The sequence below is a fragment of the Protobothrops mucrosquamatus genome, unplaced genomic scaffold, assembly GCF_001527695.2.
Source record: "Protobothrops mucrosquamatus isolate PMUCROS unplaced genomic scaffold, P.Mucros_1.0 scaffold2223, whole genome shotgun sequence".
Lineage (NCBI taxonomy): Eukaryota > Metazoa > Chordata > Lepidosauria > Squamata > Viperidae > Protobothrops > Protobothrops mucrosquamatus.
The window spans coordinates 69,890-97,665 of NW_015388313.1; the positions used below are offsets into that span (position 1 = coordinate 69,890).

At 34.4% G+C, this 27,776-nt stretch overlaps 1 protein-coding gene and 1 non-coding gene across 3 annotated transcripts; both read left to right on the plus strand.

The window, feature by feature from the left end:
• Nucleotides 1–6,444: 6,444 nt before the first annotated feature.
• Nucleotides 6,445–6,537, plus strand: TRNAY-GUA. The gene is made up of 2 exons: nt 6,445–6,481; nt 6,502–6,537. It is a non-coding gene; the product is annotated as a tRNA-Tyr (tRNA).
• Nucleotides 6,538–7,394: 857 nt separating this feature from the next.
• Nucleotides 7,395–26,738, plus strand: MYBL1 (MYB proto-oncogene like 1). Of its 2 annotated transcripts, XM_015824405.1 has the most exons (16): nt 7,395–7,414; nt 11,259–11,364; nt 11,456–11,527; nt 11,764–11,856; nt 13,126–13,346; nt 14,342–14,525; nt 15,209–15,280; nt 16,596–16,697; nt 17,732–17,965; nt 18,960–19,304; nt 22,618–22,763; nt 22,976–23,090; nt 24,678–24,794; nt 24,882–24,983; nt 25,688–25,864; nt 26,610–26,738. In XM_015824405.1, exons 1-16 carry the CDS (start codon nt 7,395–7,397, stop codon nt 26,736–26,738), a joined length of 2,235 nt encoding a protein of 744 aa, XP_015679891.1. The 2 variants fall into 2 exon arrangements, with proteins under 2 accessions (XP_015679891.1, XP_015679892.1); XM_015824406.1 differs by lacking the exon at nt 25,688–25,864.
• The last annotated feature ends 1,038 nt before the right edge of the window (nt 26,739–27,776 follow it).

Here is a 27,776-nt window from a genome sequence, read left to right on the forward strand (position 1 = left end):
TATAATTTTTCTCTTTAAGAAGTAAAATATGTCAATATACAGTTTTAAAATTGATCCAGGCCATACAGAATAAGATTCCTGCATAATCAGAAAACTACTATAAACTGCTAGCAAATACACAACCAAGTGGACATGACACCAAGAGACCAGTTGTGCACTCATAAGGGATTCATAGGGTGAGAAGTATTTCTGACACAAGTTAAATCCATAATGAATTTCAAAACTAGCATGTAACAGAGTATAAACTGGCTGATATGATAAAAAAGCAGCAGTGCTTTTTCTGAGCAACGGGACATCAACACTGGATATCTTCAAAAAAAATCTGGCTTCTGTCACATAATGTTTAGAATTATGGTGCTAGAGCTGTTGTGAAAAAAATACTTTGGCAATGTTAGCATTTTCTTAAGTCTTACATTTCTAGGACTGGGTAAAACAATGGCAATTTTGAATTGATTTGAATGTAAATTGTTAAAATAGTTTGATAGTTTGGTGACTTTTTGGTAATGAAGAGATGGAATAATGATTCTAGTGAATAAATATGATCAGTATCACTTACTGAAAATTCATATGAATAGGATAAATTGTGAAGCTGGAGAGGCACAAGTGGCTTTTTAATTTTAATATGATTGGTTTGACTAAGAGTTAAGTATTCTTTCTTTAGAAACTTTTCTTTAGGGAATACTCTTAATTTTTTCCCAGGCAAAGAATACATTCTACATTTTTGTATCTTTTCCTTTGTGTGACATTAACAATTTTTTGAAATGCCCAGTTTTAAAAAATTAACTATTAAAGACTTAGGAGCTATGTGAATTTTTCTGCTGCATCTGTAAATGCTTGGTAAACATTACATATTAAGGTTTAATATTACAATGTGTACACAAAGTGTAGCTGATCCCTATCAAAGTTAATGAGACTGAGGTGCACAAATATATGCTCAAAACCATTGACTGTAATAGCATCTTGTTGCAGCTAAACTGCTGATTTTCAGTAAGCTTAAGTTCATATAACTTGCTGTAGTGTTGCCTGTTTCATGATTTAATCAAATACAAAAATAATTAATGGAGAAAAATGTTGAATCTGGCAAAAGAAATAGTAATGATGTCTGAACTGAATTTCCTTAAGAAATAAGTAGCATAGCTGTATCTTTATCACAGTTTTCTTGAAGGGAATGATATCCAGTTTGATAACTGGAAGATCATGATTTTTTGAAGTCAGACTGCTGTTCCTTTCAGGTTAAACAAATTTGTTATTAAATAGCAAAACAATTTTCTCTGTAAATAATAATATAAATATTAGTACAACAGAAGCTTGGCAGTATTCAGTGTACTGGTTTACTAAGAGAATAACCTCTGTGTTACCAGAGGGAAAAAATGCAAATAAAAATAAAATGCATTTTAGAAATTGCTGGCATTAAGGCATTTTGCAGGTTTTAACTTAGATGTAAATGTATTTTATGATACATTATATCCCCTTACTACATTTCTGTATTTGTTGAAAACTAAACATAGACCATGTGCAATTAAAATAACATCCTATGTGCTGGACTGTATCTTACTTCTTTAACTTCTGAAGATTTATATCTCATTATTTACAAGATAAAAAAAGTAACAAAGATTCTGATTTTAAAAAAATACAAAATATTGCTTATGTTCTATTTTTCTTCTGAAACTTTAAAAATTCTAGTCAGCTGGTTGAAAATAACAGTATGTTATAGGAAATATGATATAGGATTTCCTGAGTTATGCTTTCTATTCATTGTTTTAATAAAGAACACAAGAGCATTGCTATACTTTTGTTCTAATAATGCTATATGGAAAATGTAGCTTTTTGAAGATCAAAGTGACCATTTTTTCCCATCAGAAAATTTAATTATGATACAATAGTCTAGCAAAGTATTTTGATGATTGTTCCACCATATCCATATTCAGCTCAGCGTACAACACATAAGAGCTCAATCTATACTGGTTTTTCTTTTAGATAATTTTGATATGCTGGTTGTTAGAACTTCATCAGTAGCCTGATAGGTGGAGTTGTGTATTCAACAATATTTTTTCCAATAATTTTATTAATATCTCATAGTCTTTTACATTTTAAGGTGCTGCATTTAAAATTCTTTAAGTCAGAATTCCTGCTTTGCCTGTGATTGTAGCAAAAGATTGAACTGTAACTGATATTTTTAGATTTTATTTTATTGAAGATTATTGCCAGAAAAGAGTGCACTTTTGGAAGTAATTGGATTTCTAAAAAATGTATATTAAGCATCAGCACTGTATATATTTAGGATATCTTTTAAAATGGCAAGTGCTTTACATATTGAATTAAACTAGAGTAGTAATGATACCATGTCCACAATGCTGGCCATTCAGCACATTTGAATTTTATTTGTGATTGCTGTACTGATTTTTTTTTAATTTGTAATGTAATAATAGTGTATTATAACAGTGTATTATATTACATTTTACTGTACAGTATTTTGAATTTTCTTTGATTGCAATATTAAAAATCTAAGCCAAATGAATTTTTCCTAGTCCTTGCTTCAAGTTACTGTTACTGAGGTGATTATTACAGGCCAACTTTCCCTGCCTTTCATCCAGGCAAATTCCTTTGTATAGGGAGATGGGGGTAATAATGCACCAGTGGCATGCCTTTGTTAAACAGAACTGCATCTCTATCAAAACGTTTCAGCTGTTTCTATGTTTCAGAATGCCAGTTATTTAGGGACATTTTAATTTGGAACTTTGTTAGTTGGACAATACAATCACATGTATTATTTTAAATTCATATACATTATAGATTGGAGAGCACAGAGGTATACACAAAGAAGTTGGATTAGTATAACTTTTCAGAGGACTCTGTTGATGTGTGGTCAAAAATAGGCCTGTGGATTTGTTCATCTAGATATATATCCTGCTTTTCTTTGAACTTGGAGAAATGTACCTAAAGAACTTCTAGACTGTCTCCACCCAGAGAATATTTGGCTGATCTTAAATTTAACTACCTTCAATAATAATAGAGTAATATATTGAATACCTCATCCTACATATGAAGAATATGTGAGATAAATTGCAGGTTCTTGAGCTAAGGGGATAAATTGGGCTATGAACCATTGTATAACATTTTATTAATGGAAATTGGGGGTGGAAGGTTTTTTTGTTTTTTTTTTATAATACTTTTTAAATTTTATTTTTTTTTGTATGATGTCCTGAGCCCAAAGAAATAAAAATAGACATAAAGCTAGTCCTTGACTAACAACCAGTGATGGGATTCAAATAATTTAACAACCAGTTCTCTGCCCTACTGACCATTTTAAGTATTAAAAAAACGATATACCGAAAGGTAATTTATTATTTCATGCATTTAATACTTAAATAAGAACAATAGAAGAACTACACAAAACTAGATTATGTTATAAGAAAGAGTTTTAAAATATTAATGAAAAAATATTAAATAATACCTGACAAAAAACAATAAAACTTAAAGATATTTTCATATTGCTTCTTGACTGGCGTCCTCACTTGCAATTTTCTTCGCTTTTATCCAAGCATCATCGGCTGTGCGATACATTTTTTCACTGTAGGAGTAGGATCCCATTCCTTTAAAGGTAGGCTGATTAGACTAATAGTCATTGTGTTTGATATATTAGAAACAGGTGACTTCTTTTCTCTGAACATATTATGTTCATCTTTGAAAAACCCCTTTCTGCTTCTGCTGAACTTACAGCAATTGTTCTGACAATATTTTTAGCTCTTTGAGCACTTTCAGGAATTGCATAGTTTTGGGAATTTTGGTAATCTGGACAGGAGCCCACCACCACTGCCGCCATGACCAGTCCAGAAGGCCGGGCGCCACCCAAGCCTTAAAGGTCTCCCCTGGCAATGAACCACCGTCCCTGAGATGGGGCAGGCTCTCCCCATGCCGCCCACTGCTCAGTGCGCAATCAGGCTGAGACGGCCCAGGGGACAGGGCTTCTGGGCTAGTGGGCCCTCTCATTGGGAGGTTGGAGCCTCCATCAACTGGGCACCCTTCAATCCAGTGGCTTTGTGGTTTGGGCCGGCCAGGAGGCACAAAAGACGGAGTCTGCCTCGCAAAGGGATGGGAATTAAGGGGCTGGGACACCAAAGCCCATAACCGCTTTGCCGAACTCAACAAAAAATTAGATATTGATTCTGCCAAACCGATGCCAAACCAAAATTTGGGCAATTGGCATGTTTTTTTGATGGTTGCCGTGTCCAGGGGTTATGTGGTCTTTTAATTTGTGATCTCTTTGCTTCTGGTTTCCAACAAGCAAAATTAATGGGGAAAGCTGGATTCATTTAATGATGTATGATTAACTTAACTACAGTGATTCACTTAACTCTGGCAAAAAAAGGTAAATTAACTTGTTTAACAACTGCCTCGCTTAACAACAGAAATTCTGATCCCAATTGTGGGGGTTTGTCAAAGACTATCTACTTATAAGTGATACTGTTTAACAGATACATATTATTTGGAGGAAGATGTACTCAATGATTAATTTATTTCACATGTCTATAGCAGATGCTTTTTGTGAAGAATAATGTATTTGTCAGTGATGTACTGCAATATTAAAATGCTTAATTAGCTTTCAAATCTAATTTCAGACATGGAAGGTCATTAGTGTCTTTAGGCTAGCAAATTAAAAGGTATGTCTGCTTATCAAGAAGCAAATGAAGGAATTGATAACTTTGCTATTTTAGAAGCAAAGGCAAATATAAATTCTTATTCCATATAAATAATATTTAATGTTAATATTTATGTCAATTATGTATTCCAGTATTTGAGGGGCTGCCACAAAGAAGAGGGCGTCAAACTATTCTCCAAAGCACCAGATGGCAGGACAAGAAACAATTGTTGGAAACTGATCAAAGAGAGAAGCAATCTGGAATTAAGGAGAAACTTCCTAACAGTGAGGACAATTAACCAGTGGAACAGCTTGCCTCCAGAAATCGTGGGCGCTCCATCACTGGAGGTTTTTAAGAAGAGACTGGACAGTCACTTGTCTGAAATGGTATAGGTTCTCCTGCTTGAGCTGTGAGCTGGACTAGAAGACTTCCAAGGTCTCTTCCAGCTCTATTCTTTCTATGTATAGCCACTTCACAATAGAATTCTTTCTAACGATTTCTGAGTAGACACCAAGGCCATCACCTAGTGCAGTGGTTCTCAACCTTTTTAATGCTGCGACCCCCAACCGGTCGTAAGTTGAGGACTAAACCGGTCGTAAGTCGAGGACTTTCCCTGCCTGGGAGCGCCGTGCATGCGTGGTTCCGCCCCCTGCGCCGACCGAGGCGTAGCTGGCAAGCAGCAGAGACGGAGCAGGCCGACCACCAGCTGGCCCAGCCCAAGGGAGGTAAGGCACCCGCCGGAAAAGGGGGAAAAATGGCGGACAGCCTTGCTTGGCGACCCCCGTGAAATGGTCAATCGACCCCAAATGGGGTCGCGACCCATAGGTTGAGAACCGCTGACCTAGTGAGTATGTAAGAAAGATCCTAAGAGTAAAGAGAAAAGAAAACATGTAGGTTTACTGTACTCAACACTGTATATATGTTGACTTCAGCATCATTGACGTAGTTCCTTAAAAAAGAAAAGTATTATACTAGCAAGTGGTTAACACTAACCTAGTTAGAAATTTCTTGTCCATCTCACCCTGTTGCCTCAGAATTGATGTAATAATTTTTAACCAATGTTTTTTGCAATGTACATAAAATTATAGATTTACCGACATGTATAGGCAGATAATTTTTAAAAACTCAGAATATTTTTTAAACTATGCTCTGTATTAGAAATATTGCAACTGCTCAATCACCTACATGATAACTGGGTTTCTAGACATATGTTTTAGGAAAAGCAATAATTTTCAATGGGCGAATTTTAGGTAGTGTATTTCACTTATCTTTATTTGTTCCTAAATAATAATGGAAACTAGACAGTTTTTTTATTCGAAAAGACAGCTTTTGTTTTGTATATCTGCTTTGAGAAAGACAAGAAAACGGGTCTTCTTAAAAATATACGTTATGGATCTGGGAATTTTGCACAATTTTGCACAATTTTGAAACAAACAGCCAAATCGGCTGCTTTATCTGAGGCTGCTTTATTTGGCTCCCAGTCTTAAGAGCTGAAAGGATGAACTGAAACCAGGGAAATTTATTTCGGCGTACATGCCTAGATTTAGGATCATACGTTTCTACGCTCGCTGGAAAACAAATCTCGTGGAGTTCAGTGGCTGATCAGTGTTAACGTTGGAATTGAAAAGTTGAAAACTTTACAGGGAGGATACATAATTATCATCAGGAAATATCTTTTCAGATACCACAGAATAGGAATTAAAGATACAGCTGTATCGGTTACCTTATTTTAAAACTTTATCCTCAACGTCATTACTGCCAACACACATCTGTATGTCAGGTATTAACCAAAGCATTCCAAGTCCCTTCGATAGCTCAGCTGGTAGAGCGGAGGACTGTAGAGGCGGAATTTCGCACGGGAATCCTTAGGTCGCTGGTTCGATTCCGGCTCGAAGGAGGCTTATTTTTTCTTTCCATTTTTGGATTTTAAACCGATGTTTCAGATTAATAAGACTTTTGTATCCTCCCGGATAAAAATTAGCGTTTATTGAGAAAACATACTTTAAAATTGAGCGGTTCTGTTTAAACAGCCAGCATAAGAAGCCGAGCCGAAAATAAGCCAAAAATGTGCCTCTGCTTTTTCTTTTACAACAGTGTGAGAAAAGGGAGAGAAAATCGCACGTTCGCTAACGCAACACGCTGCCCGCGGGAAACACGTGGAAACTCTCGTTTTCTCTAGCCCTCGGTGAGGCAAGGACTCACATTCCCAGCAGCCCTTGAGCTTGAGCCCACCAGTAGCTCCTCCTCCTTTGCCAAGCTCTCCAGTATCCCGCCACCTTTCTCCTCTTACTGGCCGTTCCCCTTCCTCCCTCGCCCAAGCTCCCCCGTTTGGTCGCGTGCTTTCTGCAGCAGCCAATGGGGTGTCAGTCCGCGTGCGCAGATTCAAACGGTGGCTCCGGACAGAGGCTGGGCGCGAGATTCGGCGGCAGGGTCGAAAAGGAAAAGAAAAAACAACAACAAAATCCCAGGGAGCTCGGCGGCGCGTCTGGAAAGCGTTCGAGGCGGAGGACCGAGCAGTGGCAGCCGGACAAGGGCTCCGCTCGCTTGGTCCCCGATCCTTTCGCCTGCCGTTTTTGGCTGGGTGTCGGCCATGCCCCCGGTGCGGGGAACGATGCGGGGCCGGGGCTAAAAAGCAGTGCCCCCCTCCCCGGGCTCCCCTGTCGGGCAGAGCCCGACGGCTTCGATTGAGCGAGTGCTCCTGGTCGGCGGTGCCATCCCCGTTCCCCTCTGCTTGCTTTATGGTACACGCAAAGGATGGCGAAGAGGCCGCGCAGGTGAGTGAGCCCCCTACACCTTCCCGCTCGCCGACTTGGCATCTTCCATTGCCCGGCTCTGCGTTTCCCTCATTTTCCGCCGCGGAATAGGCCACGCCACAGGATCCCAGAAGGTTTCTGCTGCCGCTTCCACGTGCCCTAGCCGAACAAGCCCCATGTACTTGTTCTCACTTACGCCGTGGTTTAAGGTTTTGTTACGCTGCGTTTACACAGTGTGAAAAGATGGTCCTGCTTCATCTGTTCAGTTATTGCTACATTTTCTCCTATGTATTTAAATATGGGAGTATATAAACAAAATAATATTTAAGGATTTTAAAAGGGAACAATACAATATTGGTCTTCAGTCAAAACTAAGAAAAATAACAAGTGCAATGGGAAAAAAAACAGGAAAATTATAAATACGTAACTATCTAAAACTGTGGTAAAAATGATAAAACATAGCAGTAAAAATATACAGAGGAGTAAAAGATCCAAGATACAGAACCTTTATTTATTAGTAATAAAAAGACAACAAAGTAAGAGAAGGCATTTTACTGAATTATTGAAATGGCTGGCTACTAAGCAACAGTGTACATTTCAGCAAGCAAGGGTACTTGATTTGAAACCTCTTATAATGAATAGATAATATATACATACTTCTTTACTACTGGATTTATTGGTTAATTGCAAGATTTTGAACTGAGCCTAAAGTGCAAACCAAAGTATATAATATTGGTATCTTATTATTATTTTGTCAAGTTCCAATCAATATCTTGGGTTGATTTTTCAGTTTACCTTCAAGGACATTCCTACCTACATTATTTGTCTCCTTTATCTGGATTAATCTTTTCTTTTGTCAACTTTGAATTGTGAATACAATTTTGTAAATCATATGAAATTGGCAGAACTTATTTCCAGATAAATAGGTATAGAACTAATGTGAATGGCTTTTGAAAATTATAACATGGAAAATTGATACACTTTAATTATAGTTTATATAACTAACTTTATTTAGTTATGGCAGATGATAATGTCCAAACCACAACTGTGCCAGCCAGAAGCAGTTAGAGAACTGACAGATCAAGAGTTGAAATGGATTCAATTCAAGAATTGGCCTAAGACGATTGAAAGAGTTGGGAGTTGTAGATCATCCATATTTGGGGAATCATGACTGCTGTCTCTGACTCAAAGGGAGAGAATCAATTGAAAAAATAATACTGTAATCCTGTAGACCGTGATCTTACCAATATATTTTCCTGGAAAATTTTAAAGTGCAAATATTAATCACTTTTTTAATGTGATTTTTTCCCCTGGATACAAATAAATGTTGTAAAGGAATTAAGAGACAAGACTATGGAAAAATGGATTTGGCTGTTCTCTATTTTATGTGATAATATTTAATATCCTGCTTAAACCATTTGTAAGGGAGACTCTCAGAAAATTGTAAACGAAACACCCAATTTTGTAAATATTAGTATAGTACTCTGTGAAGCCAGTAGATGGCAGACGGTTCTCAAGGAAACATGAAGATGAAAATTATTCTTGTTTTCTTTAATAGGTAGTTTTGAAAATGAATGCTCTGTTTAATTATTGTTTCCTAATGTGCAATATTTGCATAGAATTAACTTATAGAAAAATATTTTTCTTTATATATATTATTTTGATCTAGGAAAAATGCCATGTATAAACTAGCCTAGGCATTTGCACAAAGATCAATGAATGAAAAGTAGTGCCTTGACTTCCAAAATGTTAATTTAAATAGGGATATTTTAATAAATGAAATAAGAAAATAATTCTTGAAATGAGCACTTTTGGTACCCGTATTTGTCACATAATCACCCCCATTTGCTACATACATTTGCCAATTATAGTCAAGCAGCTTAAACATCATGAAATAACTTCATGCTTTATCTCCTGACAGACCTTTCTACTTCTTTTGAGTTAAGAACACAAATTGAAAAATGTTCTTTCAATTTTGGAAAAAGTTTGAAGTTACATGGCACCAACACTGGACTATATGGCAGGTGGATTAAGATTATGAGATCCAACTTCAAAATTGCCTTTTGGGTAAATTGCAGCAAGATTTCCTTAAGCTTCTGAACTATACTTAATAGTTATTTCAAAATTTTGAGTATTGCAGTGTAACACTCTAATTTGATATTGATACCCAGTTCAAGGAATTCCAGTGGAATAATACCATCTGCAATGCCCCAAACTATAACCATTTTTTCTGCCAAAGCACAAATTTTGAACTTTTTTCCACAGTTAAGATTTGTGATAATACCCATAAACTAATGCTTCTTTTTTGGTTACAAGGATGGGCCTATGTTTTCTTTACTATCATGATGCTGTGAAGAAATTCTTAACTTCATTCTTGTAGTGTGATGATAATAATTGGGAAATTTCAACTTTTGAAGTTTTCTGCAATCAGCATGTGAGGAACCCTTATTTCAGAACCCTTCCAATATTGAAGAGTATCAATAATATGACCCAAATGTTCTTGTAAAATACCAGGCTTAACAGAAATTTCCCCTTGAGTAATCTGTCAGTTATCCTTTATCAATTCATGAAACTTTCTCGTGTGAAATTTGTTGGTTACTCTGACAGGTTATGCACTTCATTCTTAATTGAACAAACTGGTATTATTCTTGGGGCACTATATTTAGAATTTGATGACCCAGCAGTGCATCTTACTTATATCAATACAGCCATCACCATAAACAATTTGTGTTGAAATGTGAATTTTAATTGGAGGGACACATTTTTAACCTTCATTGGTCAAAAACTTAATTATGACATTTTGCTTAAAGTACATTAACAAGCACCTCCAGTCTTCCTTTTCACAAATAATAGCAACACAATACAGAAACTTCTAGTCAAGTGAAGTGAAAAAACAAATGCTAAAAAATGTCAGAGTTTCTAGTGCATCAGTATTGCTCTCTGTTTGCAATTTATAATAATGGAAGCAGAATAATAGTTGGAAGGGACCTTGGAAGTCTTCTAGTCCAATCCCCCTGTTCAAGCAGGAAACTATACCATTTCAGACAAATGATAGTCCTATTTGTTCTTAAAAATCTCCAGTGTTGGAGCATTCACAACTTCTGGAGGCAACTCACTCCACTGATTAATTGTTCTAACTGTCCGGAAATTTCTCCTTAGTTCTAGGTTGGTTCTCTCCTTGATTAGTTCCATCCAAACACTCATGTATATTTGGTATTTCAAAATAAGATGTATGACATGTTGTCAATATTTGATTATGTCAGTATGAGAATGTGTCCGTGGAATAGATATGATATATTATGTACAGGGATATTTACTTTAAATTGGTGTCAGACACACTGGAAAATCATTATGTTATTGTTGGAACTAAAGTAATCTTTCAGGGTATGCTTAAATTCTCTATTCTTTTTCCTGAAAGCACTGAAGTTTGCTCTTGACATAGATCAAGAATGTGAAACAGGAGAGGATGTAACTTGGGCATGCCCTCAAAGAGAAAATAAAGTAAAAGTAAAAGACAACTAAGAAATATTCCAATTAGGACATTCTTCCCAGGTTGCTTTCTGCTTAAAAAACGTAGAGACATGTAAACATGGTATTCCTGTATGCCATTCACATTATACCTACTTTGTTCCTGTGCAAATTTATTTAAATAGATGTTTAATTAATATTTGAAGGATTTGATTTGATTGCTTCTTAAAGTTTTACTTAGATTTTAGCTGTTCAGTCAGTAATGGTGCATGAACAAATGTCTAATAGTTTCAGTAACTTTTCGTTTAAAATGTTAACTATAAGTCTTCTTTAAAGCATGTGAGACAGGCATAAATTTACTGTCAATGTTAACTTAATAATAGCTTGCACTTTTCAGTGAGGAAGATGATGATGACCTTCATTATGCAGATCATGACTATGAAGTACCACAACAAAAAGGGGCAAAAAAGATATGTAACAGAGTAAAATGGACCCGTGATGAGGTGAGCTCAACTGTAATGTAGCTTATCCTCCATACAGTTTTGGGTTTAGTGTTGTAAAATTATTTATGGACATTTTTATCATTTATTACAGGATGAAAAACTTAAAAAACTGGTCGAACAACATGGTACAAGTGACTGGACATTTATTTCTAGTCATTTACAAGTAAGTGGAAAATTATTTACTGAGGCTTTTCTTATTTAGTATTCAACTGTTCAGAAGTTTCAGCATCATTATCTGAATAAACAATAAGCTAGAAAAAAAGACAGCTCCATATACATCTTTCAGAATAGGAATTCCTAGTTTTAGAACAAAAATGCTATATGAATATTAGAATACTAAAACATCTTTAATCAGGATGACAAGCTACACAAAGAATAATTATTTTTCATTTTTTGCAGAATCGTTCTGATTTTCAGTGTCAGCATCGATGGCAGAAGGTCCTAAATCCAGAACTTATTAAAGGACCCTGGACTAAGGAAGAAGATCAGAGGGTATCGGATTTATATTTATATTGCTCCTAAGTACTAATTTTGTTTCAGGAAGGACAGTATTGTTATTCAGGTATCTATTGTCCTCTTTTGCCATATGTAGTTCAATACAAAGTAGGATATAACTAAGAACATTATAAATGTTTGCATCCGTATCCATCTCTTTTTTTAGCTTAATAGCTGTGCTTGGCCTTTAATTCGAATACATTCCCATTTAATATGATTTACCCGATTCATCTTAACATTCCTATGCTCTGAGGGATCCTTGGTGCTCTGTGAATTTGGTTGTTTTCTTGCAGACATTTAATTAGTCAAACTAGGTAACATCATTAGTAATGAAATGTCTGCAAGAAAACAACCAAGCTCACAAAGCATCAAGGATCCCTCATTTCAACCCTGAGCTATAAATATTCTTTTATTCCTATGCTCTGTTATACAGTTATTGCCTGTAATTGTTCAAAAATTTAAATATTGATTAACATCTTCCCTTACGGAATTGTTAATTTGTTCCTTTTGGAAAGAAATGTGAATATATATACCAAATCAATAAAATATATGAAACCTATTAATACCTAGCAAAACCTTTTAAATAAAATTAATTATGTATAAATAAAGATTTCCCAAATTAATTTTATTGTCTATAATTTGTTTTTTCTTATTTTAAGCCTCTTCATTATTCATAAATTTATAATAATAAATATTATATAATTTGAAATAAAATATTAATAAGAGACTAAACCAACATTTAAAATGTTCCTTAAGTGGGTTGCAAAGTTACAAGTTAAAAACAAAACAGTAAAGTACAATAAATAGTAAGGCTTTGGAACATTTTGGGTTTAATTCCAAATGATTTCAAACTATGTTCTATATCCTATCCTTTAGATATTCTATTTTATTATACTGCATTTCACCAGCTAGCTTCTAAATGTGATATTAGATCTGGTTTATACATAATGCTACGTCATAACGTGAGGTGTGTATGTGCTTAGATCAATCATCCTATTCTGGCATAAGCCAGTATGGCTTTTTAAACAAAGTGTGCTGTAAAAAAATCCTGGCTTAGCATTATGTGGGATTTCATCCATTGTATTTTCATGATTTCCCACTTCCCCTTAGCATCAGTGTCCTAAATGTAAGCCGCTGGAAGTCAGGATGATTTTGTGGCTAAATAATTAAATAAATAGAATGAGATTCTTTGCTTCTTCCACATGGGTGCTATTTTTTTTCTTAAAACAATGCTGGAGAAAATGTGCCATTCAATTTGTATTCCAGGTGATTGAGCTTGTTCAGAAATATGGTCCCAAACGCTGGTCTTTGATTGCAAAGCACTTAAAAGGTAGGATAGGGAAACAATGTCGAGAGAGATGGCATAATCATCTTAATCCAGAAGTAAAGAAATCTTCATGGACGGAAGAGGAGGACAGAATCATCTATGAAGCTCATAAACGTTTAGGAAACCGATGGGCTGAAATTGCAAAACTGCTTCCAGGAAGGTAAGTTTTTTTTAATTGTCTGTTTGTTTAAAATGATGCTATTATGTGACCTTTTTTTTACAATATACTAATACATTTTCCATTAACCCAGTTAGAACAGTAAGGTTCATTCTGGTAGAAAACCAGCACAATTAACTGGATCAATTCTTCAATTTGGGAATAGAGAGTTTTTGCCCATTTTCTTCAGGAAGTCCCATGCTAGGAGAGTGCTGGCAGGGCTTTATAATATTACTGCTAAGACAGCAACAGTGCTCCAAATCTTAATTCATCCTAAAATGAAGAACTCTCACTGCCTTTCCTACTGTCCTGTTCCCTCCCAGGGAACTCCTTTCTTCCTAGTTTTCATCAGCCTACATTTCAATGATCCTATGCAATCTTGTCCCATCCTGCAGCATGGTCACAGAGGACTTAAGAAATGCTGAGAGAAGAATGTTGAAAGGCTCAGTAGACATTTTCAGTGTCCCTTTCCTGCATGAGAAGTAAAATATATTTACTTTCTTTGCCCTAAAATCAGAGCCTTTGATAACTGAAACAAATCTTCAACCATTAAAAAAGAAAAAAATCTTCAACCATTAAAAGGGTATAAGGCAACTTAAAAAGTGTGAACAGGGTTAGAGTTTGGGCAGAATTCAGAAGACACTCCTGGCCTCTGGGACATATTTGTACAAATCTCTGTTAGAAGATTACTACTGTGATTTTTCCTCCCACATTTTTCAAAAGGAATAATATAAAAGTATTATAACATTTTAATACTTTTAAAAGAAACATTTAAAATGAAATTTCATTTTAGAAATTTTGGAATAACATTTGTAATTTATTTCTTGCTGCATAATTTTCATCTCTGTGCAATGTGTAATAAATATAATGTTTATGTTATGGACATGATACAACATTAAATACTTATTGTCTCATTCAAAAAGAATTCATTCTTTTCCACTGAAATTAGTGTGACTTTGGGGAACTTGACTTTGGATTATGTCCTATTATTTGTTTAGGACTGACAACTCAATAAAAAATCATTGGAACTCTACTATGCGAAGGAAAGTTGAACAAGAAGGATATTTACAAGATGGAATCAAGACAGAGCGCCCTTGTTTATCAAAACTTCCTCACAAAACTTGTGTACCTACAGATCATCTGCATCCCCAAAATCAATTTTACATACCGGTTCAGACACATGTAGGTTCCCAATTTGTTTATAGCCACATTTTTTACTATAGGGGAATGTTTATCAGAGCTTCATGCTGCAAATAATTTAAAATAATTTAGATGAGATACTTGAAAGAATCCAGAATTTTTAATATCTTCAGCATTGTTTTAGCCTTCAGCCTTTGTTTTTGATATTTTTTTTAACTTAAAATACTTTTTTCCTGGGGCCCTGAAAATATTTGGTTTCCGATTTTGTTCAACTTAATATTCTTATTTTGTCTTAAAGTGGTAATTTTGAAAGTGTTTAATGTGTTCAAATTAATTTTTTTCTAAAATTAAATGTTTACGTTATTCTGTAGAAATAATTGTGTAGAAATAATTGACTATATTTGTGTTATTTAATTTTATTTTATTTAATCTTATTTAATTTGTTCTAATTAGGGAGGTGGTCTGCATCTCCCTTAAAAATACAGGCTTTCAGGGATAACAGAATATTTAGGATGGTATTAAAGGGTGAATAAATTAGCATTGGCTGCTTTCTTTACTTTCCTGTCCCTTCTTTATAGAATCTTTCTGCAAAAAAACAACAATACAAGTATTTGGTTTTTCTGCTATTGAAAACATATAGGATGTTAATATCAGGAGAAAGATGGGGGATGGGGAAATGTTTGTAAGCACATATATTCTAAGAATAACAAATGTTGATTTCTTAGATACCAGGTTACCAGTATGTTTCAACAGAAAGCAGCTGTTTAGACATTGCAAGTCCTTCAAACTTTATTCAGGTAATTGCAGGACAATTATATTCCCCGTTTAATCTTTCATGACAGCACAAAAATATTTCTGTTTAATTGCTATGTGAAAAAATATTCTTAATAGGGACCTTATCACCAGGAATACAATCAACATCAGTTATTTTGAAAGAATTGACATATTATGGTGGCCAATAATTTGTACACTTTTTCCATCAAGGAAATGGAATTACTTTGATAAAAAAAATTCATGTTAATGCAGCTGAATTATTTCTAGATCTTGGATAGCAGATAAAATCCATGTGCATAAATCTGGGAGTTTTTTTAATTACAGTATCAAATATGTTGGTCTATTGTTTGAAATTTCCATTTCTTGCTTGATTTCAGCTTATTTTGTTTTTTAATATATCGGTTTGATAGGATGGAAATTGGTTTTCAGTAATATCTTGCTAAAGAATAATGTATTTAAGAATTTGAGGACTAATAAGAGATAAGAGATAAGATAACCTTTATTGTCATTTTTTTACTGTAGGCACAACGGCACATATCAAAAATGAAATTTAGTTGCTCGCTCTCAAAGTGAAACACGTACATAATGATTGTCACTGAGCAATTATGAAATAAAATAATTGCTTATGGTCGTCTGGTACATCTATATCAACACCACTCTAGACAATTGATGTATATTTTAAAATATTGCCAAATCCTGTTTACTTTTTTGGTGGTTGTTCTGCAAGTTGATCCCATAGCCTAATATATAAATATGTCTGTACAAAGCTAAATGAGAATGATAAAAAGTGACAGTAAATTAAAAGAATAATAGTTCCACACTGTTTGATAATAATCAGGTCCAGTTTCAAATAGTGTGTCCAGTTCAGGTTCTGTATTTTATGGATCTGGACCAGTGTGATGGTGCTCAGGGCAGTTACATCATTGTGATAAAAAGCTTCCACCAACAGTGGCAAGGCAAGCTACTATATATAAACAGGAAGAAAACCCCATTCCCTTCTATCACTGATGATATTATCTAGTCAGGTATAAAATATCTGCAGCAAACAACGAAGCTCAGAGAGCACCAAGGACTTTACTATAAGTCTGTCAGCATTTCAACTTTGGTCTGAAATTATTCTGAAACATATTTTTGGAAATTAAGACAGCTGAGTTTATTTTAACCACATGTTATCAGCCATGTCAATACTATTAAGACTATTTACTGCCTGTTAATTTTAATTATACTAAAAATTCTGTTATCATTTCATTCTAACGTCCCTTATAAATTATCTCCTAGTGATGTGTCCTAAATGTTATTCTGTCTTTGTGTTCTTTTTTCCCTCAATGTCCATTCTAGCAGCCATTTGATGATGATCCTGACAAAGAGAAAAAAATAAAAGAACTTGAATTGCTACTTATGTCAGCTGAAAATGAAATCAGGAGAAAGAGAGTGTCCTCAGTAAGAGCTGCTTGCATAAATGTAACATTTTTGCTGATTGGCAATTAAGTCTTTCTACATCTTTAAAATTAAGTAATGAACATTGTACACCAATACATTGTAATGGTATCTGAAGTATAGTTGAAGAAATCCTGTTTCATTTCTCAAAAGATGGGGTATGGGCACCTGAGAAAGGGTTTGAATGGCATATTGCTTTTATTTTTGTGACTTTTAGAACAAAGGATTACATACTACTTTCTGTGCTTTTTATTTCTTTGATGGCTCAGGGATGGCTAAACAAGTGTAGAGAGAGAGAAGGATGAGGATCACTCTGCATAACTTGTGGCTAGAGGATTATATATTGCATGCTCTCTCTATCATTTTGCAAAATTATTAAGCCAGCTTCTCTAGGCAGGGGCAAGTAATATTTTGATGGCTAGCATCCATTAAAAAAGGAAGGTTAAGGATAGAGCAGGTGGAGTGAAGTACTGCATGATGTCATGCAAGTGGGTTTTTCCCTGTCTAGGAGACTTATGTTTGGTCCTTTTGATAATTAATTCTTATTTATTTTTGGTTTAAAGGGATGGGTATATACCCTAAAAATAGTGAAATGAAACACCTAGGTTTTGACAATTTGCCACTGAAATGTAAAAGTACGGTTTCTTGGACCACAATAAAGATTGTTGACAGTTTAAAATTAGACACAACTGCCATTCTTTTGGGAGTGGTCAGTATGAAATGATTAAAAAATGTATGTTTGATTTAGGTGGCTTAATAAGTAGGCTGAAGTACTCATATTTTGACAAAATAGTGTGATTTTTAAAATGCCACATGATTATATCAGCAGCATAATCCTTTCTGGTATTTTTTGGAAATAAGTCATTTTATTAAATGGGACTTACTTCCAGGAAAGTGTATTACAGACTAATTAAAACCATATTATATTGATTTGCTGACCCATTTTTATACCACACTTCCATAATCTTCTATAGTGAGTTTGAATTATCTTTCATTTTAATTTTCAATAAAACAGCAACATTTTTTTCTGTTCTTAGCAAGCCAGAAATTTTTCTAACTGGTCTGGAAACTTCATCATGGAAGATAACATGGCAAATACTTTAAATAGCCTTGGGGAGCAAACAAATGACTTTTATGATATAGATGATACACAAGCTTCAATAAATCAGCAAACTTCACCTAGCAAATACTTGGCTGTGGAAGCAAATGCAGTGCTGTCATCTCTACAGACCATACCTGAATTTGCAGAGACACTAGAACTCATTGAGTCTGTAAGTTTTAATAATAACATTCATGTAATAAATAAAATCAGAAATTTTAGAAATTTTTAATAGTTTACTAGGATTATTGTCCCAAAGATTACTAAGATTATTTGTAGTAATAATTTTGTTCAATAAGTCTGCAATATTAACTGTTTATTAACTTTTGTGGAAGAAATAATACACAAATACTGAACCTGAATTTTTGGGGTTATCTCAGAAAGTATAGGTAGTCCTCATTTAATAACCACAACTAGTACTGGGATCTCGGTCATCGAATGAAGCAGTAATTAAGCAAGATGTCATGACTGCTTTGGTCAGTGACTACAATCTTGGCACACCCAGTTGTTAAGCAATCTTGTGGGCCTGAAGTAAATGGAGTCTTGGGTAAGGGACATGGGTTGCCTGGGGGAGAGGGAGCCCTCTAGACACAAGAGACTGGCTGTGAATGCCCCGTACTGCAAATGCTCCATGCCAAAATTCTGCTTGGATTTCGGAATGGACCTTTTCAGCCAAAATCCAGAAACCAGAGGGTGTCCTCTTGGCAGGCAACAGCAGTTTGTTATCTTTCCTTCTAGCTTCCCCATTGACCTTCTGAGGAAGCCAGCAGGGAAGATTGCAAATGGTGATCACATGATCACAGAGTGCTTGGCAATCAGTCATAAGTATGAATGAATTGCAAAATTTCCAGATCCCAATTATGTGATTATAGGGGCATTACAACACCCAGACCTCTGAGCATGGGTCATAGTTCCCTTCATTCAGAGGCATCATAATTTTGAATGATCACTGAACAAATAGTTGTTAAGCCAGTACTATCTGTAAGATTATTAAATTGGATTAAATGTATGTGTTAGAACTAAAGTTAAGATCTGTATTTATTTATTAAATGAAAAATATATAGCTGAGTCACTGATATCCCCAGTCCAATTGGGGATAAATAACTCTTATTTTAAAGAGATGTTGTGAGTATATATTTTTTCTCTTCTGTTGATGGATATTGGAGGATCCTGTAGCATGGAGTGATGTCACCAGCTTTGATCTTTCTGATGCGGTTCCCTCACCTGTCAATCAAGCTCCAGTAAAATTAATGCGTATTCAGCATAATGATGGGGCCATGGAGTGCCAGTTTAATGTAAGTGTTGTACTTGATGGCAAAAAAATATGTGATGAAGAAGAATCAAGATCTCCAAATGCAGCCAAATTCAGTACTCCTCCTACAATTTTACGCAAAAAGAAGAAAATCAGGATTGGACAATCACCAGCCTATGAACAGAATGACGGATTGTGTAGCAACAATACTATGCTAAAACAAACACCAGTGAAAACACTACCTTTTTCTCCTTCTCAGGTAAATAAATATAGGATTCAACTAGTGATATTTTGTAGGTTTATTTACTATTTATCAAAATGCAAAACAAAAGTATGAAGTAAAAAAATGAATGGGTTGAGAGGAAGAAATAGACTAAAGAATTATGGTTGGATGGAATAATGATATCCTCAACAAGCACAGTGTGAAAAGTTTAAAGAACAGAAGATATAAAGTGTAATAAGCCAGGATATTTTGCAAGGATAGAAGGTATAGCAAATGGAGGTTATGTAAACTAGATTTAGCTCTATTTATTTTTATTATCTTATGTCTTTAATTTCTTTGACTTACTATTTTGTCCTGTGCATAATGTCCTGTGCATAATGTTGCTTAGCCTGAAGGGGAATAGCATGATGGATAAGTATGTATGATGTTTTTTGTTTTTTTTACAATTAGCTGAAGGTCTCGGAATAGTTTATAAAATCAGGGAAAACATCAAATGCAAAAACATAACATAAAATCTAAAATGAAATAAAAGAACTACAGAATGATATCCAAATAACTGAGGGCACCATACATAGAGTTTAAATGAAGAAACCTGCTTGCTTAGAAAATAATTTAACTATTAGTTCATTGGAAGCAATTAGATAAAAATGCAGTTTTAAAAAAATAAAACTTTTTAGTTCTGATTACAATGCACTTTAAAGCATAATGAATATCCTGAAATGCTATCTACATTGTTGATGGTGTGTATAATGTGTATTATAGATTCTTTCACCTATCTTACACATGGCTTTAAACAAGAGTATGGAAATGTAAAGACAAAGAACTACACAGAATGAAAAAAAACCATATCGATTATAAAGACAATTGACAGTTTTGCTACAAACAAATTGTTTTGTCCTAAGATTGTGAATAATATTTGGGGATAATTATTTCCTTTTATATAAATTATTATTAATGTTTTTATAAGAAAATGCTGTATGCAGCTATATAAGCAACTCTTTAAAGCAGAGTCCCCCAGCATTTCCAGTTTTACAGACCAGCTGGGGATGAGATGTGTTTCTGTGCAGGCGGTGGGCAAACATGCCTGCTGCTCACACAAGTGGAGAGTGTGCACTTGCCCGCTACTCGTGGAAGTGGGGATGCACATGTGCGCTCACCCAATACTTCCGTGGCCTGGTCCAAACGACTCAAGGCCCCGTAGTTTGGGGACCCCCTGCTTTAAAGTATGTAATGTTATGGGACTTCTGGTTTTGCGCTGTAGTGCAGCAGCCGAGGGATCGTGGGGCTCCACACCCTATGGCTGACTTCTACCTGCCAGGGGACCCTAAATGGGCCCGAAGTTGTCCCGTAGAGGCAACATAGAAGGGGGAAAGTTCTGCCGATTGCGGAGAGACGGCGGTCAATCCGATCGTTTGGGAAAAGCCATCCAGAAACCGGTAGGAAAGAGGCTAGCTTAACTACCGAGTCTAGCCCAAGCTACAAGCATACAGTCCAAAAGTACTACTTCAAGCTGACTGTAAACAACGTGTTTGGAACTGGGCAAGAACTGCGATTTTCTCTGTTCTACTTGGAAATTGATTTCCTGGGGGGGGGGAACCCCAAGAAGCAAAGAGCCTCCAAAAGTGAGAAGGAGGGGGACCTTTGCCCCACCTTCCTGCAGACGGAAGTGGTGAATTAAACCTTTCAGGGGGAACAGAAATATATTGAAATGAAAAGAATATAAGACTTAATTTTGATAAGTTTGAAATCGGTGGAATCTGTTAAGATTTTCCTTTTATATCATGAAAATAGAAGTAAATAATTGTCTATTACTGAAAAGAACTGAAAGAACTGGTGCTGACATCTAGATGTGGATAAAAATATACAACAAGAGCTGCTCGATTACAGGGACTGGCAAGGCCCAGGAAAAGATAAATTTGATTCTGGTGACCTTCAGTATCTTAATAACAGAGAACAGTTGTGACAAAAAGAAAAAAGAAAACATCTTGGGCTTTCTACAAAGTGAGAATTATAAACTCTAAAAAAAAAAAAGAATTGATCTTTCTGGATTACAAATACTAACTCAACTGTGACACTAAAGCTGTCTGCAGAGAAAGGAAACCCCTGATTTTTGGCTATCATGGAAAATCAGAGATCTGCAGAAAGAATATACCAAGAAAAAAATAAATACTTTCCAGAAGGAGATCTATGCTATGTTACAACTAATACAAATAACAATAATCTCAAACCACGAGGAAATTAAACATAACCTTGAAAATATAAATGAACACATCTCCAATTTAACTTTACAACATAAACATTCTCAGAAAATAAAAATAGAGAGTGAGCAGAAAAAACAGACAATTGAATATGAGACAGAGGAGAGAGATTTCAAGATGGAATTTAACAATACAAGGAAATATGACTTAGCCCAGATGGAAAAAAAATTTACAGGAAACTCTGGACATGGAAAAGACAAACTACACCTTAAGATTACAAAATAAGTTTGAGGACAAGAAAAAAGATTTGGCAACATGGATTTTGCCAAAAAAATTATGAGAACTTGAGAGACAAAAAATAATAAAATCAAGAAAGAAAGAAAAAGATTTTCAATGAATATGAAGGGGTGAAACCTTCCTATAAAAACATCTTACCTTTTTGCCTTTTGTATCTGCAAATACATATAAGATTATGGGAAGATTCTTTGATTCATCGAAGCATATTGAACAGGGAAGATGAGAAAAAAGACTTAAATACTTAAGTGTAACTAATTTTGAGAAAATCTTCACCAGTAAGAATGTTTTGAATATTGTGGGGAAAACAAATTTAAATGAAAATGTAAACAGGATTTATGATGAGGCAAGCAAGATGATCAATGAAAAGAAGTTTTATATTGATGTGGTTATTATTTGCAGAAACATGAGAAAAATGTTTATATTTAATTGTCATTTATTTAAATAAGAACTGTATTTAAGATTGGCAAAATACAATATTATTAGAAGAAGAGTAAATCAAGTAAAGCTGTTATATGGACTATAGAATTATAGAAATCAATTGTTATTGATTGTTTTTTAAACACCAACCCAGACAACACGATGTTTACCAAATATTAAGGCATATGTTAAAAATTAATAAAACATATTTAAAAAAATAAAGTATCTAATGTTATGATAAGTAGACCATATTAATGTGTATTTTTTACAAAGATCTTTTTGTGCCTATTTAGCTATAGAACAACATATTTAATTGTCATATAAGATGAGGAATAATTATTTTGCTATAGAGCTGTTAATAAGTGTACTGCAGACATTAAACAGTTGGAGTTAAATACTTATTAATTGTATAATTTATATTCTTGCTTTATATACAGTTCTTCAATACATGTTCTGGAAATGAGCAGTTTAATCTTGAAAATACTCCATTTACATCAACTCCAATTTGTAGCCAAAAAGTTCTTATTACAACTCCCCTACATAATAAAGATGCAACACCCAAAGATCAAAAGGAAAATGCTGGGTAAGTACATAATTTAATATGGATTAGGAATTAAATATGCTTTTAGAAATAAAGGGAAATAAAAAGGAAAGCAAATTTAAGTGGACTAAAAATTACTGCCAAAATGTAAAAGGTTAAAACAGATTCTGCATTCTGCATGAAGCTTTTTCATTCAGAACAATTTATTTGATTATCATATAAAATTGCTTATACATATTTGGGGTCTTATATAGTTTTAGGACACCTACTATTAGAAGATCACTACTAGGCACAACACCAAGGACTCCAACTCCATTTAAGAATGCTTTAGCTGCTCAAGAAAAGAAATATGGTCCTTTGAAAATTGTGGTATGTACCATTTTGATTCATATCACTTATGCAATGTGACCAACCTAATTTTATGATTAAAAAGTTGATGGTTGAGCAATGCTACATAATTTATATTTAGAAAAGTTCAAAAATGTGTTATAATATATTGTTAGTATTTATATTGTTACATTACTATATTTCTATAAATTCTGTAAATTAAAAACCCAATCTCCTTGTATATTGAATGCCCTCAATTTTATCGACCTTGATTCAGTGGATTTTGAATATAAGACAAAATCTGAATTTCAAGCTGTGACAGACGTCAATCCAAGCAAGGACAGTTTGAACAATGTATACCTTGAATACATTCTGTGTCTTTTATGTATTTTACATATATTAATTAATTAAATTAGTTTGCTGCCCATCTCGCTTTGAAGTGACTCTGGGCAGCTTACAATATTAAAGGTAACAAAATCATAAAAGATAAATATTTCTAAAAGCAATAAAAATAGAATTGGTAATTTGTTAAATCAACAACTGTATTTTAAAATAGTATACTCTAAAACTCTGGCCTCTAAGAGAAATATTGAATGCTGGCTATTACTATTACTATAGGTAGCTCATTTAAAAAGCTGCCTTGTTTAGTGACCAGTGGCACTGCAAAGGTAACTTTAGGACTAGTTCTCACACTTATCACCATCACAGAGTCTCCGTGGTCACATGATTGAGATTCGCAACCCGTAAACATTTACAACCACTGCAGTATCACACAGGCATGTGATTGCTATTTGCGCACTCCAGAGCTAATCTAAAATAAACAGATTCAATGAAGAAGCTGGCAGTAAAATCGCAAGTCGCAGTCACATAGTGTCTTGCTTAATAACTGGGTGATTCCCTTAACAGTTGCAGCAGAAATGGGATCATAAGTCTTTGCAATCATGTAATGCGTCATCTAACAATAGTGTTGCTTAGCAAATGAGTTGCCAGTCCCAATTGTAGTTAAGTGAGAACTACCTGTATTAAGGTGTTCCCTCATTTTATGTCTCTTAACTATTTAAGTAGTTTGGATTAAAAGATAATAATTGACCCAAAGTCTTCCAGTGTATTCCAAGGACAAGGGGAAATGAAAGCTTTGTTTTTTTTGGTTCCAGTACAATACTTTAACCACTACAATGTAGCGGTTTTCCATTTATCTAAATCTTTGTCTTGAAATGATACATGAATAGACTGAAACTAGACCATTTAAAATTTATTTCAGAGTTTACATATTAGTTGTGTCTCAGAATTCTGCCTACTTAATGAAGAATGGAACGTAATACTTAGAAACAGAGAGTTGGAAGAGGCCACTTAGACCAGGGGTATCAAACTCACAACGTCACGTATTGTGGCTTTTTTGCCATTGCCAGCAATAGGGTAGGCGCAGTTTTGCTATGATGCATTTGGCCTGCGGGCCGGCAGTTTGATACCCCTGACAGACTATCAAATCTAGCTGCCTGCTCTTGAGAATTTAATCAGAATATTAAAAGTTAAAAGTAAAATATAAAATGTGAGCTTAATATTAATGGATTTCAGTAACTAAAAATGATGAGCTTGCTATTTTCTGTTATTTTAATCATTTAATTTCAGTCACAGCCTCTTGCCTTTTTGGAAGAAGATATTCGAGAGGTTTTAAAAGAGGAAACTGGAACAGATATATTCTTCAAGGAAGAGGAAGAGTCTGTCCATAAAGGATGCAAACTAGAGGTAAATTATACTGCATGCAGCCCTAGAATTTCAGAGACAATGGAAATAATTTTAATTGCTTCTTTTTCTGTAAAATATTGATCATAGAACACTTCTGTAAAGAAAGTCAGGAAATCATTGGTCTTGGATCCTTGGGAAAAAGAAGAACTTGGTGACCCTTTTTTTGCAGATGATGTTTCAGATATGCAGGTCAGTACCATAATATCAGAAATTCAAATATTTCATACTAATAGAAACAGATTAGAATATACTATAGCAGGCATGTCAAACTCTATGACGTACGTGATGTCGTGCGACGTATCAAGACTTTTTCCCATTGCCGGCAATGGCGCTGTTTTGGCGTGATGCATCCGGCCTGTGGGCCGGCAGTTTGACATGCCTGTACTATAGCATCAAGAACTTTAACCAGCATTTTTCTTGTTAACTATCACTGCAAGAAAACATGATTTTAGTATCTAAAAGAACTGATACTAAGAACTATAATGATCAGTAATTGTAAGAATAAGCAGTGGGCTAACTTTTATGATTTCTACAAGTGTAATGTTGTAGCTTTGTTTGGCCAGGTGTGATTAGACAGACAAGGAATTTGTCTCTAGTACAGAAGATTTCAGTTTTTGTTTCATGTTAATGATGCCAGAATAGTTTCACTGAGAATTTTAGATGTTTAAGTTTGAATTCTTGGAGTTAAATGAAAGCCTCTTGATTAATGAAAACCTATTTTTAATGTTTTGTGCTAGTTTTTAAAGAATGATAAATACTTGTAAAGCTTTGCCTCAGAATTTCAATATGTAAACCTGCAGGATGGTATTCTTAAGCTGCTTTAACTATATAAATTTATAATTCTCCAAGCAAGAGACAGGTTGTTTTATTAAACTTTTTTTTTTGCAATATAGTCAGAGAATATCTATACTACATCACTTCTAATGATACCATTATTGGAAATACATGACAATAGAGACAACTCAACTCCAGAGAAACAAGATTCCAATTTAACAAAACTGAATGTAGCATGGAAAAAAAAGCTGAATACATACACTTCAAAAAAATTTAAAGCAGAAAAACCTCTTCAGGTCTGTATTTAAAAAATCTTAATATTTAACTCTATTTACTTTGTCTTTGAAAGGTAACTTTATAAATTATAATATTTCTATGATTTATTAATATATAAAGAATCAAGGCTTCTGGTATTGGACTATCCTATGTTTGCAAAATGCTTGCTCCTTCAGATTCAGGATTCAAAATTAAGAGAAATATGCTGTAAGTTAAACATTGCTGTTGCAGTAAAATCTCCTTACCACATCCTTAGAACACTGTTGCTGAGTGTTCATTTGGTTGCATAATTCATTTAATGCATTCCATAGTTTTGTATGCACACAATACTCCCTTTCCATCCCCACTGTCTTCTAATTTCTGAGTAAATTAGATAATGAAGGTGGAATAAATTGTGGAAGATATAACACAGACCTTCTCAATGGTCTCTTGCAATGCCTGAACATACATGCCCATGTAGCTTCATTGGGCGGGGTTAACTGGTTCTAAGCATGAGTGTTACACCTTCAGTAACCTGGTATTCAAAGTGCTTTACATGATTTTATACATGTTTATTTAGGCTAGTCAGGAAACCAATACTATTTTCCTGTATTCTAGTTCATAGCATGGGATTAAGGATGGCAGTCTTAATCATTAAGTGAAATCAAGAAATGTTGAATTGTTCTTGCTTTTTTATTTTAATGTTTGGTTATTTTAACCCTTGGCTTTAAGATATTTAATTGATTTGATTCTGAATATAATTATTAATTGGACTATGTACAACAGGCAAATTGTGAATGGGAAGCTGTTGTTTATGGGAAGACAGAAGATCAACTTATTATGACTGAGCAAGCAAGAAGGTACCTGAGCACCTATTCAGCTTCTGGCAGCACTTCAAGGGCTCTCATCTTGTGATTGTCTTAAGAACATGTCAAATATATCTTCCCCCCCCTTTTTATTACAGACTTGTTTGCAGTACTTTTTTGAAGCTGCCTTCTAAGGGGATTGTAATACCCCTTTTTTGAAGAATACAAAGGATACAAATATCCCCCATCCTTTTTTTAAAGCAATTTTTAAACTGTCTTTTGAAAGACCACTAAATTAAATTGTAAAAGAAATGACTGCATATTTTTTCTATCAGTCAGTTTTCTAAATTATTCTTTAATATATACATCTAATGTTCTTCTAAAGAAACTTTTAGACTTAGAGGTGTTTGGTAATCTATGAAAGAAAAATGTACATTAGTCTTTGAGAATGCTTTTGCTAAAGTCATTTGCTAATGTAGCAATTTTGAATATGAAGAAGGGATAAAGGAAGAATAGACAGTTGCACTACTTGTACAAGGTATGCTGCACAGAATTAACTACAGTGTTATATGTATTTATTTCAGAATGGTACTTCTAGTAGGAGAAGACAAACAGATGAATTTAATTTTTATTAGGATAAAGCGTCAGTATTCATTAATCTCAAACTGAGACCTTTGTTGAATGTATTGTACAGCATGTGGGAGCAGAATAGCTTTTGTAAATTGTGAGACAGTTTGTGTATCATTTAGTTTCGTTTTAAAGCTTGAGGTTGCAATTTCATCTAGTGCCCACATATTTCCTGCTGTTTTGCAAAGCAACATAAACTTGCTCTTGGCTGCAATAGAGAAAGTAGTAATAGTAATTCACCACTCTCTGTTCAGAAATTATATAGATGTGCATTTTGCCTCTCCTTCTTTCTTTAATGTAGCCTCAGCCCTAAGTAATATATCAGTTCAATTCTGTCTAGTTCATTTGGAGATGAATTGTATTCTCCTTTTGCCTTCCTGTCATCCATATACCATTACACTTTGCTTTTTACTGCCAGTCTTTACTTAGGTTGCTTGATACACAAATCTGAGGCTGCCTCCTATATTCTTTGGCTTTGGGATTCCATTCATTTCAATGGATCTTTGCAAAATATACCAAA